The sequence below is a fragment of the Daldinia decipiens genome (genome assembly GCF_022478715.1).
Source record: "Daldinia decipiens strain CBS 113046 unplaced genomic scaffold F4813scaffold_5, whole genome shotgun sequence".
NCBI classification, from domain to species: Eukaryota; Fungi; Ascomycota; class Sordariomycetes; order Xylariales; family Hypoxylaceae; genus Daldinia; species Daldinia decipiens.
The window spans coordinates 1,296,633-1,310,875 of NW_026054548.1; the positions used below are offsets into that span (position 1 = coordinate 1,296,633).

Sequence of the window (14,243 nt, forward strand, 5' to 3'; positions counted from 1 at the left end):
CGAGTTATATTTAGCCTATCATCTCCCATTTTTTCGTACCAGATGGATTGGGAAATTGTTCGGCAAGCTTTCGTCCGAAGCAGCCTCGTCAGAAGCTAACCTACCTATCTTTCCCGGCGTCAGGGGTTATTAAAAAAGAACAGAAAAGGAAGGCAGATTTCATATAAAGTTCTACGCCTCTCGTGCGCATGGCGAGTTACTACATATGTCAAGTGGCTTGATTCTTGATTACGCAACGGATCTGGTTTTGTCTTACATGTTGTACGATTCTTAAGTAACGATCGGTATGGCCTTCTGGGGTACTAGTTACGCTGCGAATGCTAACACTTACCTAAGCTTTCAGAGAGTATATAGACATGATGATAGAATAAAATGAGAGGAATAAAGTACCTGTACATCAACTACGTTGTGAGGTGTAACGTAAGTGGCGTTGATAACGGAACATGTTAGACAAGGGAATTTGCATCTGCAGGTTACACATGGCAACCAGCGCAGAACGCTACCTAGGTACCTATGTTTAAAGCCCCATAGACATTGGATTATACAGTTAAGTAAGTCAAAGTAGTGTAACGCCATCTTGATTAAGCAGGCTTGAGTATTTATAAATAGAACGCAGCCTCTTAAGTAAAGGTGCCCGATATTCCGTATTGCATGCATATCCCGTTACACAACTTTGATGGCTTTCAACGTGTAAGTAAGGGATTTTTTTTTTTACAAATATCAGACAACATTAGTAAATGTATCGCTTTGTAGTCTGAGCCTAAGGTGGAGGAACGATAGAATGAAAACCAGTTAATCCATACGGTTATCAATAAAAAATTGACAATATTGAATGACAATCACAAGTTTCCAAGGGTTTGGTTAAGTATAAAGACATATTTACAGGCTCAAACCATATCGCATGAGGAACTCATGAAAGACTAGTAAATATTGTCAGGCCAGAGCTTTTAAATGAGGTGCTATAAAATATTGATATACATGCGAATAGAATAAGATCGAACTTGAAAGAGCAACGACGCTATTTCCCCCCACTAGATGCCATGATGATGCAAGAAAGCAATGCCCCAAACGCCCGTATGATGTGGCAACTTCAATGCCTCATACATCATTCCTATGCATAGTGTCAAATAAGCGGCTAACGGCACGCTTACATGAGGCCGAAGGCCTTCCTGGCGGCGTCCCAGTAGGCCTGTCGCTTGGGGTCGACGACGGTAATACCGACGCAGCCCATGTAGGCCGCGAAGCCGGCATCGTCGCCTCTCTTGAGGCCCTCTTGGACATCGGGAGTGCATTGGGTTGTGAAATACCAAGGGCCGCTGCCGAAGTTGTACTTGTTGTCGTTAACAAGCGAGAGGACCTCGTTCTTCTTGTCATCGGGGGCGTCCTCGCCGACGCCGGCAACCTGGGCCGCAAGCTCCGGGATGGAGTTGGCGTACTTGAGGTTGAAGTTGAACATCTGCATGTTCGAGGTACCCTGACCGGGACGGCCGGGGGAGACGTTGTGCTTGAAAGTGTACTCGACGGACTCGAAAGCCGTGAGCGCGACGATACCGGCCATCTGAGCCGGGTTGTAGATGCCGTACTGCAGCATGGCCTGCACCAATAGGGGGCCGATGACGTCGGATTTGACGCACTCGCCCCCGGCAGCACAGTCTACGGTGCTGGGTGCGACCTGAGCAATGATGGCCGCCGCGGTCTGCAAATCACGGATTTCGTGAACGACACGGGGAGCGGCAAGAGCCTGGCCAGCCAAGAGGAGACCGGCGGCGGAAGCGACTTGAATCTTCATGATGATGGTGGCTGGTGTTGATGAATGTTTATCTTCGAGTCGCAAAAGTGGTAATTGATCGACGTCTTTTTCAACCTGTGAAAAAGAATGATGTTTGATTTTATAGAAACTGGGTCGATTATTCGTGTTGGTCCACGTATCCTCGTCTCTATGGCTCGGCCTAAAGATTGTGACTTTGTGGTTTGGCAACGAAAATAGAACGAAAGAATGGAACCGCTAGGGGTTGTTTTTGTTTAAAGAAGGTGATTGTTTAGAAAGTAAAGGGATAATACCCGTTATACAATAAAGTAAAAGAGTGAAATGTTGCCAGACACGAACAAGACTTAGTTGGGTGGTGGGTGAACAAAAAGAAGAGGGACTATATGGGCGGGATCAGCGTAGGATATATATCAGGTGTCCGGGTATAAGACAAAGAGATCTCTTAGATACCTACTGTAAGTAGCCGATCCTCCTGACATGTAACTGGACAATCTAGTAGGTGCCACCCGAAGCCCCTGAGTCCGTCAATGAACATAGTGAATAAGTGCTTTAACCTTCCCGTATCTTGCTAGTACGAGAACGGTGGTGATGTGCAAGCACGACAGGGGTGATCTAGGAGTAATGACGATAGCCAATCATCGTGGCCAGAGGGTCTTGGAGGCCGCAAGTTAAAACAAATGACCCCGGCTAGGGTTGTGATGTTTCAAGCCGAATGCCTCCAATTGATTGGCCTTAAGGATCGGAACTGGCCACAGCTATGATGTAAAAGGAACTCATAGGTTTTGTTGTTCTAGAACAGAGGCGAGGCACATTCTTTCTAAGCTGCAGTCCTTCAAGCCCATCAAAGAGATTCCTTTGGAAGCTTAGCATTTGCCTTCGTATTTATTGGGGGGGATTTTGGGCAGAAAATTAAGGGCGACTTTAAAACAAGCAAATTTCCTTATGAGGAAGTTCACCAAGTACTTGGGTATCCAAGGGGCTAATTTAAGCTAGGTACATGTAATCCGTACCTCTTATACGGATCTCGGCCGCGTCGGATATCGAAATAATAATTAGTCCGCTATTTGTGTACCTAAGTATACCTAGCTAATCCATGCATTACCTTATGTACATCTTCACCTAGGTAGCGCCCGTCGGTTGCATCGGCCGATATGGAGAGCCGAAAAGGCACGCACAAGCCACAAAAGCTTGTTACTCGTAAATCTGTGGCTCGGTGGCTCGAGCTTTTTTCTGTCCGATCTGAGTGGTGGAGAGCTCTAAACTTGAGGTACCTTACCGCTTGAAGCTGCCTAACGGATAGGTAGTGCATCAAGTCTAACGTTACGCACTTTCAGATCGCCAATACTTTATTCAACACCCCGCAATCCCTAAAAGTGCACAGATATCTTAAGCTACATCTTAAGCTACTCAATTAACTTAACCTCGTAGTCCTATTGTTAGTAAGATTACCTTCGATCCCAACAGCTGCTCCTTCAAGATGTCCAACTTAAATAATTATATCAACAGTAAGTTACGCGATACCCTTTGACCTTGTTGGTCTCGAGGCTCAAGCAAAGCTTACAACACGACGAATCTAACAGTCGCCTAGAGAAGGTCCTGATAATTACAGCCGACTCTCGAACCTTGGTGGGGAATCTCTTGAGCTGTGACCAGATGACCAATTTGGTAAGGGCGGTGCATTGCATTATATTTTTAGATTCGAATCTGCGGCTAATTCCACGTATCCAGGTCCTTGGACAAACCGTCGAGCGCGTCATCCGAACACCCGACGATACGGAGCCGTCTACCGAAGTCCCCTTGGGTCTGTACCTTGTCCGAGGAGACAATGTTTGCGTGGTAGGCTTGGTAGACGAGTCTCTTGATGATAGTATCAACTGGGAACAGGTAAAGGGTTCGGCAATTGGTGGTATTAAACACATATAGGAGTCGGCAGCGGCGGCGGCGGCGGATCATGCTCTGAAACACATGCTCTTGATACCTTGAGATTGCACATCTGGCGTTGGGGAGAAAATAATAATTGCATTTACATGAGAGAGGAATCTGGAAGCTTTACTCATAGGGTACGCTCTTGTCTAATGATACCCACATATGCGTTCTGCTGACATCTCTATCGTCTTCGCCGTGTCAGATGTACGGCGACTAACTCGTTGTCTTTCTTAATTGCTATCCTTTTCACCCGAAAAGACGCTCCATTAAGAATGGCGCAAATGCCATCTCGCCTGGACTGCCAACGTATCTGTTTATTCTATTGCCCCTCACCAAGCTGAGCCAGCCATGTTCATCCCTAGGGACCTCAAAAGTCGTCACGCCGTCGGGTCGTGCCCTACCGCGACGGTCCAAAACGTGCATCCCGTGAGTCCACTGTCCTGAGGTCTCGACACGAATATCTTCTGGCGCATTTTTGGCTAGCTTCCATGCTGGATCAGATCCTGTGAGCATGTACCAGATGGTTAAAGGGTCATGAAGCGATAGGCCCGGTTCCACTTCAGGACCAAGCATGGAGGTGATTTGACGGAATATGCCAACCATGAAAGTATTAATCCATACTCCTAAGGGGCTGTTGCCGGCGAGCTGCGGTTCAATCTTCTCCAGAAAGAAGCCTAGGTTTAGGAGATGCGGTGTAGTAATATCAAGTGGGAATAGACTCAAGTTCAGAGGCCGTGAAAGCTTTTCAGGGTACGGCGGTAGAGTTGACTTGTCCTTTGGTACGGGTGGCATAGTGGAAGCCGGGTTCGGCGACGTCAAAGCGAACACTCGAGCGGCGGCAACGGCATCGGCGTAAGTGTTGAATTCGGCAACCGGCGTTACGTTGCCTTCACACTCTACAGCCCCACCCATAACAGCCACCTCCTTGACCTTGAGAAAGGTTTCGGGGTCTTCCGAAGCAGCTAGAGCCAAATTAGTCAATGGGCCCAGGACGCATATTGAGACCGTGTCAGCAGGCTCCTCCTTCAGGATCCTCAGGATCTCTTTATGTGCTGGTGTTTTCGACGGCGTAAAATATTTTAAATATGAGGGATCCTCGGCATCTCCCTGAAGTCCATCCTTGAAAAGAGCTTTCCAAGTATCAGCGGGCGATAAGTGAGGATGCTATTAGAATATGTTAGTCGAGTCTTTCACCAACGAGTTATGTCTTCAACATACAGCTTCGTGAACACCGTGTAAGCCGTCAGCTCCATCTACCAGAAATCACCTCGTCAGCATTTTTCATCCAGCTCAACTCCGAGTACATCCAGATTTCTCAACCTACGAAAATCGTCTGCCATTAACATCTCATATTCCAGAGCATGCTCAGGGCCGACAGCAACAATAGGTTTATAAGTTCGCAGAGCCTCATAGCCTAAAGGCTTCCCTTGAGACTTGCGCCACTCCATCTCCTGGTCGAGAACGTGGAACATGCTGACTACATTTCGCAAGCAGCCCTCTAGATCCACATTGCCGTAAGTTACCGAGATCATCAGCACTTCCAGCTCCTCGGGCGAGGAAGCCAGAGCGAGAAGCATAGCTATAACATCGTCGGCGCCTATAAAACAGTTAAGATATAAGTTTAATAACTATCTCCTTTTGCTGCTACTTGCCTGGGTCGGTGTCTATGATGATCTTTCTTGGGGCCATGATTACTACAGCGAATGCTTGGAGAATTCTAATGCGGAGTTCTATCTAATTCTAGAGCAAGACTCAAGTAGATATAATACTGAATATTTACTAAGTAGATAAGGCGTGAGGGTTAAGAAGGAAAGTCATGACCGATATTATCGATAAGATGCGGCTATAGGTGGGAGGTTAGGTACTTATTACATATGTCTTAATACCTAAAGTTAGGTACTGTGTAACGTGACCCCCAGGGTTCCTGCCGTCGGTGACCTGCGGGGGGACGATCCCGCTAATCTCCGTCTACCGGAAAGCGGAGATCATATATACACCCCGTCAATTTCCGTATACTTTGTACTATTTGAAAGTTTTCCATCAAAAGTTGCTTGCAATGAACTATCAAACCGATTATATTAAATGAATTGAAGCATGAATACTTAAGCTAAGTATTCTTTAAGATCAAAAGAAAATACAAGGACACTTTAGTGATGTAGATTTCTTCAAAACTTGCTAAAGAGCCAGCATGTAGCAGATAGTTATACTACCTATATCAATGAATTAATATAAATACATGATAATTACACATCACCAAGTGCCACTGTTTTATAAATTGATGCATATTTTAGCTTTTTAAAAGCGTGACATATCATTTTGAACCATTCACTTGCATTCAGTACTTAGGTTACCCATGCTTGTAGATTTAAGAAACCAGTAAAAGTCGATTGAAACAATAGTTGGTTGATTTATCAGGAAGCTTGTTAGCCTTATAAGAGGGTTATCTGAATTGGATGGCGGCATCAGCTTTAGATATCAAACCCAAAACTAGCCACGGGATGGAAATACTCAATAAAGAAGAAATGTAAATCTTGGTATCAGATCTAGACCTGCATGTTTTATGCAGGCTGAGAACATTTTTCGTAGTAAGAGGGAGGTATGGAAGCAGCTGCATCACGGGAGTTTTTGACCAACCGAACTTTGTTATGATTTTCACATATTTTCACCCCGTATCAAATCAAATCTATCAATTGCTCAGTCACATACGGGTGTAGAGTTACGCTAGCCGTAAGGTCGCTCAGCAACTTTACGGCCAAGCAAATAGAATTTCTATTTTGTCGATTTTAAGGGGCTTTTCCACGTCGACAATTGAATTTGATGAGACGCTAATACAGTAACGGGATAAGGCGATACGGAAAACAGACAAGTTGTACCTAGTGTATATTAAGTGGGGTCTCACTTGTCAGTTCAAGAGGTACCTAGGTTACTTATGTATGTAGTGTAGGTACTTTTAGTGTAGGAGGTACTTCCAGTATTGGACAGCTGTTCAACATTGAACCCCTTTACACGGGCTGGCAGGAGATAACCTTCTATTACTCTGCTACTTCTAGACTTCCATACCTCAGTGCGGCAGTGCCCAGGTACCTACCCAGGTACAGGTGCAGGTGCAGGTGCTCATACCACATCTTAGGTACAAGTCTGTAAAGTCTGTACTTTGCGCCGATTGGTTGATAGGTAACTGTTAATGACAGCTTATCCCAAATCCAAATTCCCCTACACCATCAACCCATCAGCCATCAGCCATCAGCCATCAGTCAATTCATCCCATTGCTGAAACCTGAACAGACTACCTCTGTGCAGTGCAGTGAGGTGCAGTGCAAATCACATTCACTTTGTCATTTATCTTACCGTCTCGTATTATATAACAAGATTTTCTTCCGTTCAGAAAAAAAGAAGAAAAGAAAAAAGGAAAACCGTGTTATTTCATAAAATCGGCACTGAATCATCTGTTGTTTCTGGTTCAGCTGAGAAGCTTGCATCGTTCAATGTTCATCCTTCGTCCCCAGCTGCATTACTTCCACACTCTTTCTTAACTGGTATTATAAATATACAGTGCACTGCTCGACATAATCGGCGCACTACCTTCCCTCACTGGTTTAGCCCCCCCAAAGATCTACGTACAATTAGTATCTTGCGAAGCACGTCCACGCACAATTGAGCATCGTTGAGACACCTTCGCATCGAGGCACTTGGTGCTGCCATCAATCTCCTTTACCTCCACTGTTACTTCCACCTAGTCGGCAAATCTCACAGAGGAGCGCCCTCTACAATTCCAATTCATAATGGATATTTCCACTAGCCACTCAACCCTCACCACTATTGGCGGATGGGTGGTCATTTTGGCGATCAGCGGAGCTATCTGGTATCGGAACCAGCAAAAGAAGACTCAGAGGACCATTCGCCGCGGCTCCTTCACCAAGCAATCGGGGAAACAAATCGATACCGATCTAGTAAACGATACCAAGAAGAAGGTTGAAAAGGTTTCGAAGCCCAAGCCTAAGCCGAAAGCTCCAACGACCACATCGAACGAACCCACTACACCTAATGTCAATTTCAATCGAGACGAGGACGAAGCTGCTGGCAAGAAAGCCGACCGTGAATTTGCCCGTCAATTATCCAGTACCCACGCAGGAACCAAGTTCAGCACTAAGAAGTCTGACGATAAGAAGCAGAAGTCTGTCAAGCAGTCCAAAGCTCAAGAGCTTCCGGATGCATCAGCTGGAAAGGCATCTGTCCCATCCTCCCACGCGGGCGATGCTGATGATGATCTATCGTCACAAGCTTCTCCTGTAGTTGGGGCCGCTGACAGCCGTGATGTATCCGATATGCTCGAGCCTGTCGCATCTGGCCCTTCCGTCCTCCGTCTTACTGACGTCGATTCTGTGAAGCCTAAAGAGCGAAAGCAAAAGGCACCCGAAGTTGTTGAGACGAAGAAGCAACGCCAGAACCGAAAGAAGGCCGAGGCTGCTAAGGCTGCCCGTGAGGAAGAGGAAAAGGAGCGCAAGGTTAAGCTGGAGCAACAGAGACGAACTGCTCGTATTGCCGAGGGACGACCCGCTAAGGACGGCTCGAGCTTCACAGCCAGTGCCCAAAATGCCTGGAATGAAAAATCCACCACCAAAAACAGCACGGTCCAACCCCTTGACACTTTCGAGCAACAAGCCAAGGTTGAACCCACAAAGCCGAGCACTGTGAGCGCTGCCGGAACCACTAAGAAGTCCGACCCCTGGTTGTCCGGCATGCCTTCGGAGGAAGAGCAGATGGAGCTACTCCGCCAAGAGGATTCGTGGAACGAGGTCAAGACCAAAAAGAAGGGAAAGAAGAAGGATGCCTCCGCTGATGTGTCGGCTTCCTCTGCTCCGGCTACCAACGGTCGTAGCGCCACAAGTACCCCCACTGTCAAGGCCCCGGCTCCGGTCAATGGCACCAAGAAGCCGATCCTGACCAGCAGCAACTCTTCTTTTGCTGCCCTGACTCCCGAGGAGACAGATGATATTGATGAAGAAAAAGAATGGGACGTATGATATGTTAAGAATATCATATCGTGGATGTCTCAGGGGCGTCCATCTTTACTTCTTTATACATTTTTGTCTGCTGTGAATATTGCATAGACTCGACCACCACTACTACCACACCACACCTTCTTCCCCGCCAACGGTCAATATTGCTGTTGTACAGTATTCTCCTCAACACATCACGCCGTATCGAATCCCATTATGCACATGGACATCGAGTATTGCCTATGAAAAAAAAAACGGGCTTGGACTTGGATTGCAAGACGGACGTTCCTCTTGCCATTTCCCTGAGAAAACGCAGAATTAGTCGTCCTTGCTTTGTATTAGTGACTTATGATTTTCCTTTCCTGATAATTGCAGCTCGTTGTTATACAGACGTACAGAATTACCCGTTGCCTGACGATTACGACTCGTAGCCGGAGCCTGTACCAATGTTTTGAAGTCCACTATAGGGGACGGATACTGGGCGTTGTTATTTCTTAGTTGTAGTGGCTATAGATTCAAATAGCTCAATGAATGCGTACCTTACTTTCCTTTTCTCTGTGCTCGTGTTGTTTTGATAGTATGAATACAAACGATACCTACCTACCTATCAACTTTCTCCTAAAGACTATCCATAATAGTGTCTTGCAGCTCATTATTGTGCGTAGCAAAAAAGCATGAGTGAGAGCTACCTTGATTCCATGTTAAGGCATATATATTGGAGTAGCTAGTTCATGCCTGTCCTATTGATTGACCATTTTCATAACTAGGTACCTAGGTAGATTATGAACAAATTTAATGCTAGTCAAGGGTATCTTCTTTGGAGAGAAGTTGAAGACCCAAGCCCAGGATAGGTATAACATAAGTCGGCTTCTGAGAGAGAAAGCCACAATATTTTCCAGCCCTTTACTTTCCTTAAACTGGTAAAGTTTGCCAGTCCAGTGTTCATGCTATCATTTGGGTAGAAATTATGGAGAATTTCTGCCACGTATAGGTGATTGTCTAAACAACTCACCATTCTTATGTACTATCCTGTACTAATATCCTAGAGTGGAAGGGAAACAGCGGTACATACTTTGTTTGAATCTGCCCTATTAACGTCTTAGATCTATGAGTTATAAATTAATAATATTCATCTGTCTGTTTTACTTTGTAGGCATTTAGGTACCTAAGATACCGTTATAGCATTCCTACGGGATGTTGATGAACTCATTACTATCGTAAGAGATAGAGAATATAATAGAGAATATACGTCACGGCAGCAACTTAAGTACAACACCCTGCCAAGAAATCAGATCGAATAAGGCTCACTCTCCTCACATTCGACATGTGCATGTAGCATCGTATCAACCGGTCTAGGGTGGCATCCCTTCTGGGTTATTAGTTTCCTACCTCATGTCGCGGGACAAGTGTTTCGGTATTTGTCATACATTCTAAGCTTTGGGTTTGTTACACAACTGGTGTATGTAGCCGTCTAAGGATTGTCAATGTAGGGGTTAACTATGTATTATGTAAACTATTAGAGCTTTGGGCGAGTTCTTCGTGTAACAAAAGGCACATTTAATACGTTTTTGTTACATATGGTGGACTGGTATGTTTGATATTAGTCTCCCTGTTAGATGTAGATTCTTGGCCTTACTCAATAAAAACTGTTGTTTATGTAACCATGATAGAGGCTCGAGGGTCAAAACCAATAAGTCCTATTAGATATACATATGTTCTTATACTCTACCGTTGTAAGCAGATGGCGTTTAGTACAACATGCTTGAACTATTTGACTAAGTTAAGTGATCCGAATATACCGATTTATTGCTACGTGGCATCGAGGAAACATGTTCAGTACAACTATGAATTTGTTCCAGAAGCAGATGCATCAATACATATTTGGTATTTCATGACTATGGCTGCCATGGAAGTATGTAGACGATCCTTGCATAGTATGTAGAGGGGAAAATTCTGGATCACTAAGCTTCTGACGTGTGGTTATCATAGTCATTACGATCATTATGGTCATCGATGGCCAGTCATCGTGGCTGAGCCGTTATTCAACCAGACGGACGGCCGTATTCAATTACACGTGTATACGTGTAAATTAGAGATAGGCGAATACATATTTGTATACTCCCCCTTCCCGCATCGAGCTGCTTTGAGTAGTGATCTTAGATAAAAAAAATTTTAGTCTCTTAACGACGGGTTATTATGCATTTTTGGGGGAGGATTTAGATGCGGGAGTTACATGGTTCCTGGAGATGCTGTGCGGGGCTATTAAACATAGAGGTATGAAGAAACCAAGGGTAAAACGTGAGATTGTGCAGACATGTACTATGTACACTAGTCGAAGGATTATCTGAATTCCAATTCGAGGATCAAAACGAGGGGCTGAACGCCTGGACCTGAAAAGGCTCCGAGCGAAGACGTATGCGCAAATGAGTGCCACAGTGGTGGATCGTAAACTGCGTGGGCGACATGGATTAGAGGGCACTTAGGAGACGTACTATGTACATATCAGGCGATGAACCCCACCTTCTGTGGTTCAGCATGGTTCAGCAGCGTTGAATTAGCGGTATGCCACAAAAATACGGGGGCTAGTTAGAGTAGCACTTACAGAATACTTACTGCACTTACAGGGATTGTATTACCTGTATGTATTATGTATTTCCACAATCCCTGCTCTGTGAACGAAGCCAAGCTGTGGCGTTGAAACACGATGAGCGCAATTAGGCAAACCCCCATTTCTCCGTCTGATATAATTGGCTAATCACCATCTGCTCTGCATGACCTTACATTCTACATAGGTACATCAGGAACATTAGGATGCAGGCAAATGCAGCAGAGCGTGGGATCGTCCACACCATTTGCCCATCGCCAACTGTAGTTTACGCAGTTTGCATCGAATCCTGAATTCACTTTCCGAATTCCCTCCACTCATTTACTTCCCTTTCGTTAATTATTCCCGCTCGTTGCCGACGGCGGCTTCAAGTCTTATTTCTTCGTTGTAAATCAAGACCTTTTTGTCTACCGACCGAGCGCATTATTATTCAATTGCATCGTTGGTTATTTTCTCACTACATAACGACTTCTACTACTACTAACAGGATACTTGTTTGCTCTACTATCCTACTAGACTAGTTTCCACGTTCATTTCCACTTGGGTAGCTCAAGCATCAACTTGTCCAACCTATAACTTTCAAGTCTCATAACCCAATTGAGCCATTTTTACATCTCACCGAACCATCGAACCCTCTAGCAATCAGCTTTGCCCCCTTTTCCTTGTGCAGCTATCTCACGAGCAACCGCGTCTTGGAAGTCGACGATCCACGTACTTATTACTTACTTATTCTCCTTATCGACGAACTTTCCTCCGCTCAGCATACTAAACAGACGAGCTTGTATTCTGTTTAGCTTACGCTTGACGAAACTAAGAATTAAACTTGTCTTGTCTTAGTTGAACTCAGTTTTACGTGTGACGCCGCTTTCTCCGCGAACCTCTTCCCATTTACCGAACTTAAAACTCTCGATACGACTTCTATATTACCCCCCAACGAAGTACCTTAAATCACTCTCGCCAATGCTGTTGCTAATGGTAGCTCTCTTGTCTTCGATATAAGCCTCAACAGGCACCTGTACATTCTACCCCCCCTACGGAGAAAACACCCCATATTTATCATGTCGTTCGGCGTTGCTGTCCAATCTGCCATATTTTACGTCGTCTCGTGCGCACCATGTCTTCAGGCAAGGCATCACCAACAATCCAAGGCGCTAGCCAAGAAGGAGCGTGAGGTGAAAGCGCGCTTCCAGGCCGCGAACCCTAAATCATACCGACACCCGGACCCTTTCAATACAAATCCGTACTGGTCGGAGGAAATAATGATGGGGCCGAGAATACAGTCGAAGAAGTATACCGGCGGCAATGGTAAGAATGGCAGTCAGAAGCGCTTGAGCAGTTCCGGCAAGGAAACTATAAGCGTTGCCGAAAGCAGTACGCAGGTCGACAGCATGAGCCCCGTAAGTAGTCATACTGCCGTGGCGGAAGACGGCAAGCTCAGTTTTTCAACTACCCTATCGGACGACTGGAACCGAAAGCGTTACCAAAGGGAAGATGAAGAGTTATGGGGTCACGAGCTGTCCCGTACAGGTCATAAGCTGATGGACGCGATTAAGCAGGCGGGATCATCAGCCGGTCGACTTTTGGAAACAAGATTAGGGATGGAACCGAAGTCGGTTACTGAGGAAGACAGACATAACTTCTATTTCGCGCCGAGGAACCCTCCCGTCAACGAATACCACCCTCCGATTGTGCGACAGAAGCCTACGAACAAGAACGCTACTATGTGGATGTTGCAGCCGCCGCCGCCTGCGAAGGTCATGGAAGGCAAAGTGCCTGTTAGTAGAAGTGGAAGCATGGCTAGCCACGTCAGCCGTAAGACGACGATGAGCGATGCGCCTAGCTTAAGCCGGCTGGTTCACGAGAGGGCAGTAGAAGCTAAACTCAAGAGTGGCGAGTTACCGACAGATTTCGAATCGACTTCAACACTCCACAAGACGGTTACGAGGAAAAATACATCGAGCCGAAAACACCATAGCCACCGAAGGACAAGGAGCAGGAGCCTATCGATAGAGTCTTCAGAGACTTCTGATGCGACCACAAAGCAAAGAAGCCGTCGAGCACGACCAACGCCCACTGCCGATTTTGACTCTTCCGACGAAGAAGAATATTTCTTGCGAAGTTCAGATTCCTTTGGGCGAGGTAGAAGAGCTGCCCGGCGACCAACGCTACGACCTATTTCAAGCTCCCAGGAAAACGAGAAAGATACCAAGGAGAACGTGCCAACTAAGGCCAAAGGGAATAAAACGGTCACTCGATCAGCAAGCTCTGCACTTGCCAACATTACCAACACATCGCAACTGAATCAAACCTCGTCGACCGCCGACTCCGGTGAAGAGATGCTACAAAAAGATGCGCCAGAGAAGTCCTCGCCAATGGCACTAGGACCCCCGCTGAATGCTTCTGCATAGAGTCGTTGGGGCAGACAGCTAGTTAAGTCAGATAGCAGCATTCAGGTGTACGCTCCTCGAGCTACGCAATGCTGGCGAGTCGAAGTTTCATCGAATGGACAATACCGGCTGGTTAGATGATTGTAAAATTAGCAGGCGGATTCATTGCGGGTGCAAAATGCATGGCAACTTGGGTTAGGGAGGTTTACATCAGCAGGAATGCACGGCGTACGGTTGGCATCACGTTCGATAAAACCTCGAACGGCTTCGGTTGGCGTATTGTATCTTAGCATTAGATGGGCATTCATTAGCATAAGTTTCTCGAGTCGGCTGTTTGAATATTGTCTTTACATGATTTATTCCTGCAAGATATATTGTTCTTATTTATGTATGTATTGTAATGCCTATAGTCATCGAGGTCATGTACACTTGTAATTGTTGTCTTAAGGGAGAGGTTTGCCCACTTTCTGCCGTTTACTACCTGAGATTGTTACCAAATACATGCATGTATCTAACCCTAGGTACCTACCCAGGTGTATCTATTATGTAACATGGAA

At 45.8% G+C, this 14,243-nt stretch overlaps 5 protein-coding genes across 5 annotated transcripts; 3 read left to right on the forward strand and 2 right to left on the reverse strand.

Moving 5' to 3' along the window:
• Positions 1-819: 819 nt before the first annotated feature.
• Positions 820-2,315, reverse strand: F4813DRAFT_273904 (uncharacterized protein). The gene has a single exon (XM_049240411.1). The coding sequence runs from the start codon at positions 1,787-1,789 to the stop codon at positions 1,148-1,150; it is 642 nt and encodes a 213-aa protein (XP_049103032.1). The 5' UTR covers positions 1,790-2,315; the 3' UTR covers positions 820-1,147.
• Positions 2,316-3,166: 851 nt separating this feature from the next.
• F4813DRAFT_273875 (Sm-like ribonucleoprotein) lies at positions 3,167-3,831 on the forward strand. Its single transcript, XM_049240409.1, has 3 exons — positions 3,167-3,273; positions 3,357-3,433; positions 3,497-3,831. The coding sequence occupies exons 1-3, from the start codon at positions 3,246-3,248 to the stop codon at positions 3,689-3,691; spliced, it is 300 nt and encodes a 99-aa protein (XP_049103033.1). The 5' UTR covers positions 3,167-3,245; the 3' UTR covers positions 3,692-3,831.
• On the reverse strand, positions 3,830-5,570 carry F4813DRAFT_349407 (nucleoside hydrolase). The gene is made up of 3 exons (XM_049242175.1): positions 5,019-5,570; positions 4,913-4,947; positions 3,830-4,858 (listed from the first exon to the last, which is right to left on the reverse strand). The coding sequence occupies exons 1-3, from the start codon at positions 5,269-5,271 to the stop codon at positions 3,941-3,943; spliced, it is 1,206 nt and encodes a 401-aa protein (XP_049103034.1). The 5' UTR covers positions 5,272-5,570; the 3' UTR covers positions 3,830-3,940.
• Positions 5,571-6,842: 1,272 nt separating this feature from the next.
• On the forward strand, positions 6,843-9,295 carry F4813DRAFT_349412 (uncharacterized protein). Its single transcript, XM_049242176.1, has one exon. The coding sequence runs from the start codon at positions 7,477-7,479 to the stop codon at positions 8,716-8,718; it is 1,242 nt and encodes a 413-aa protein (XP_049103035.1). The 5' UTR covers positions 6,843-7,476; the 3' UTR covers positions 8,719-9,295.
• A 3,062-nt stretch (positions 9,296-12,357) lies between these two features.
• On the forward strand, positions 12,358-13,707 carry F4813DRAFT_386477 (uncharacterized protein; the record flags this gene model as incomplete). The annotated part of the gene is made up of 1 exon (XM_049246420.1): positions 12,358-13,707. The coding sequence occupies one exon, from the start codon at positions 12,358-12,360 to the stop codon at positions 13,705-13,707; it is 1,350 nt and encodes a 449-aa protein (XP_049103036.1).
• Between the last annotated feature and the right edge of the window lie 536 nt (positions 13,708-14,243).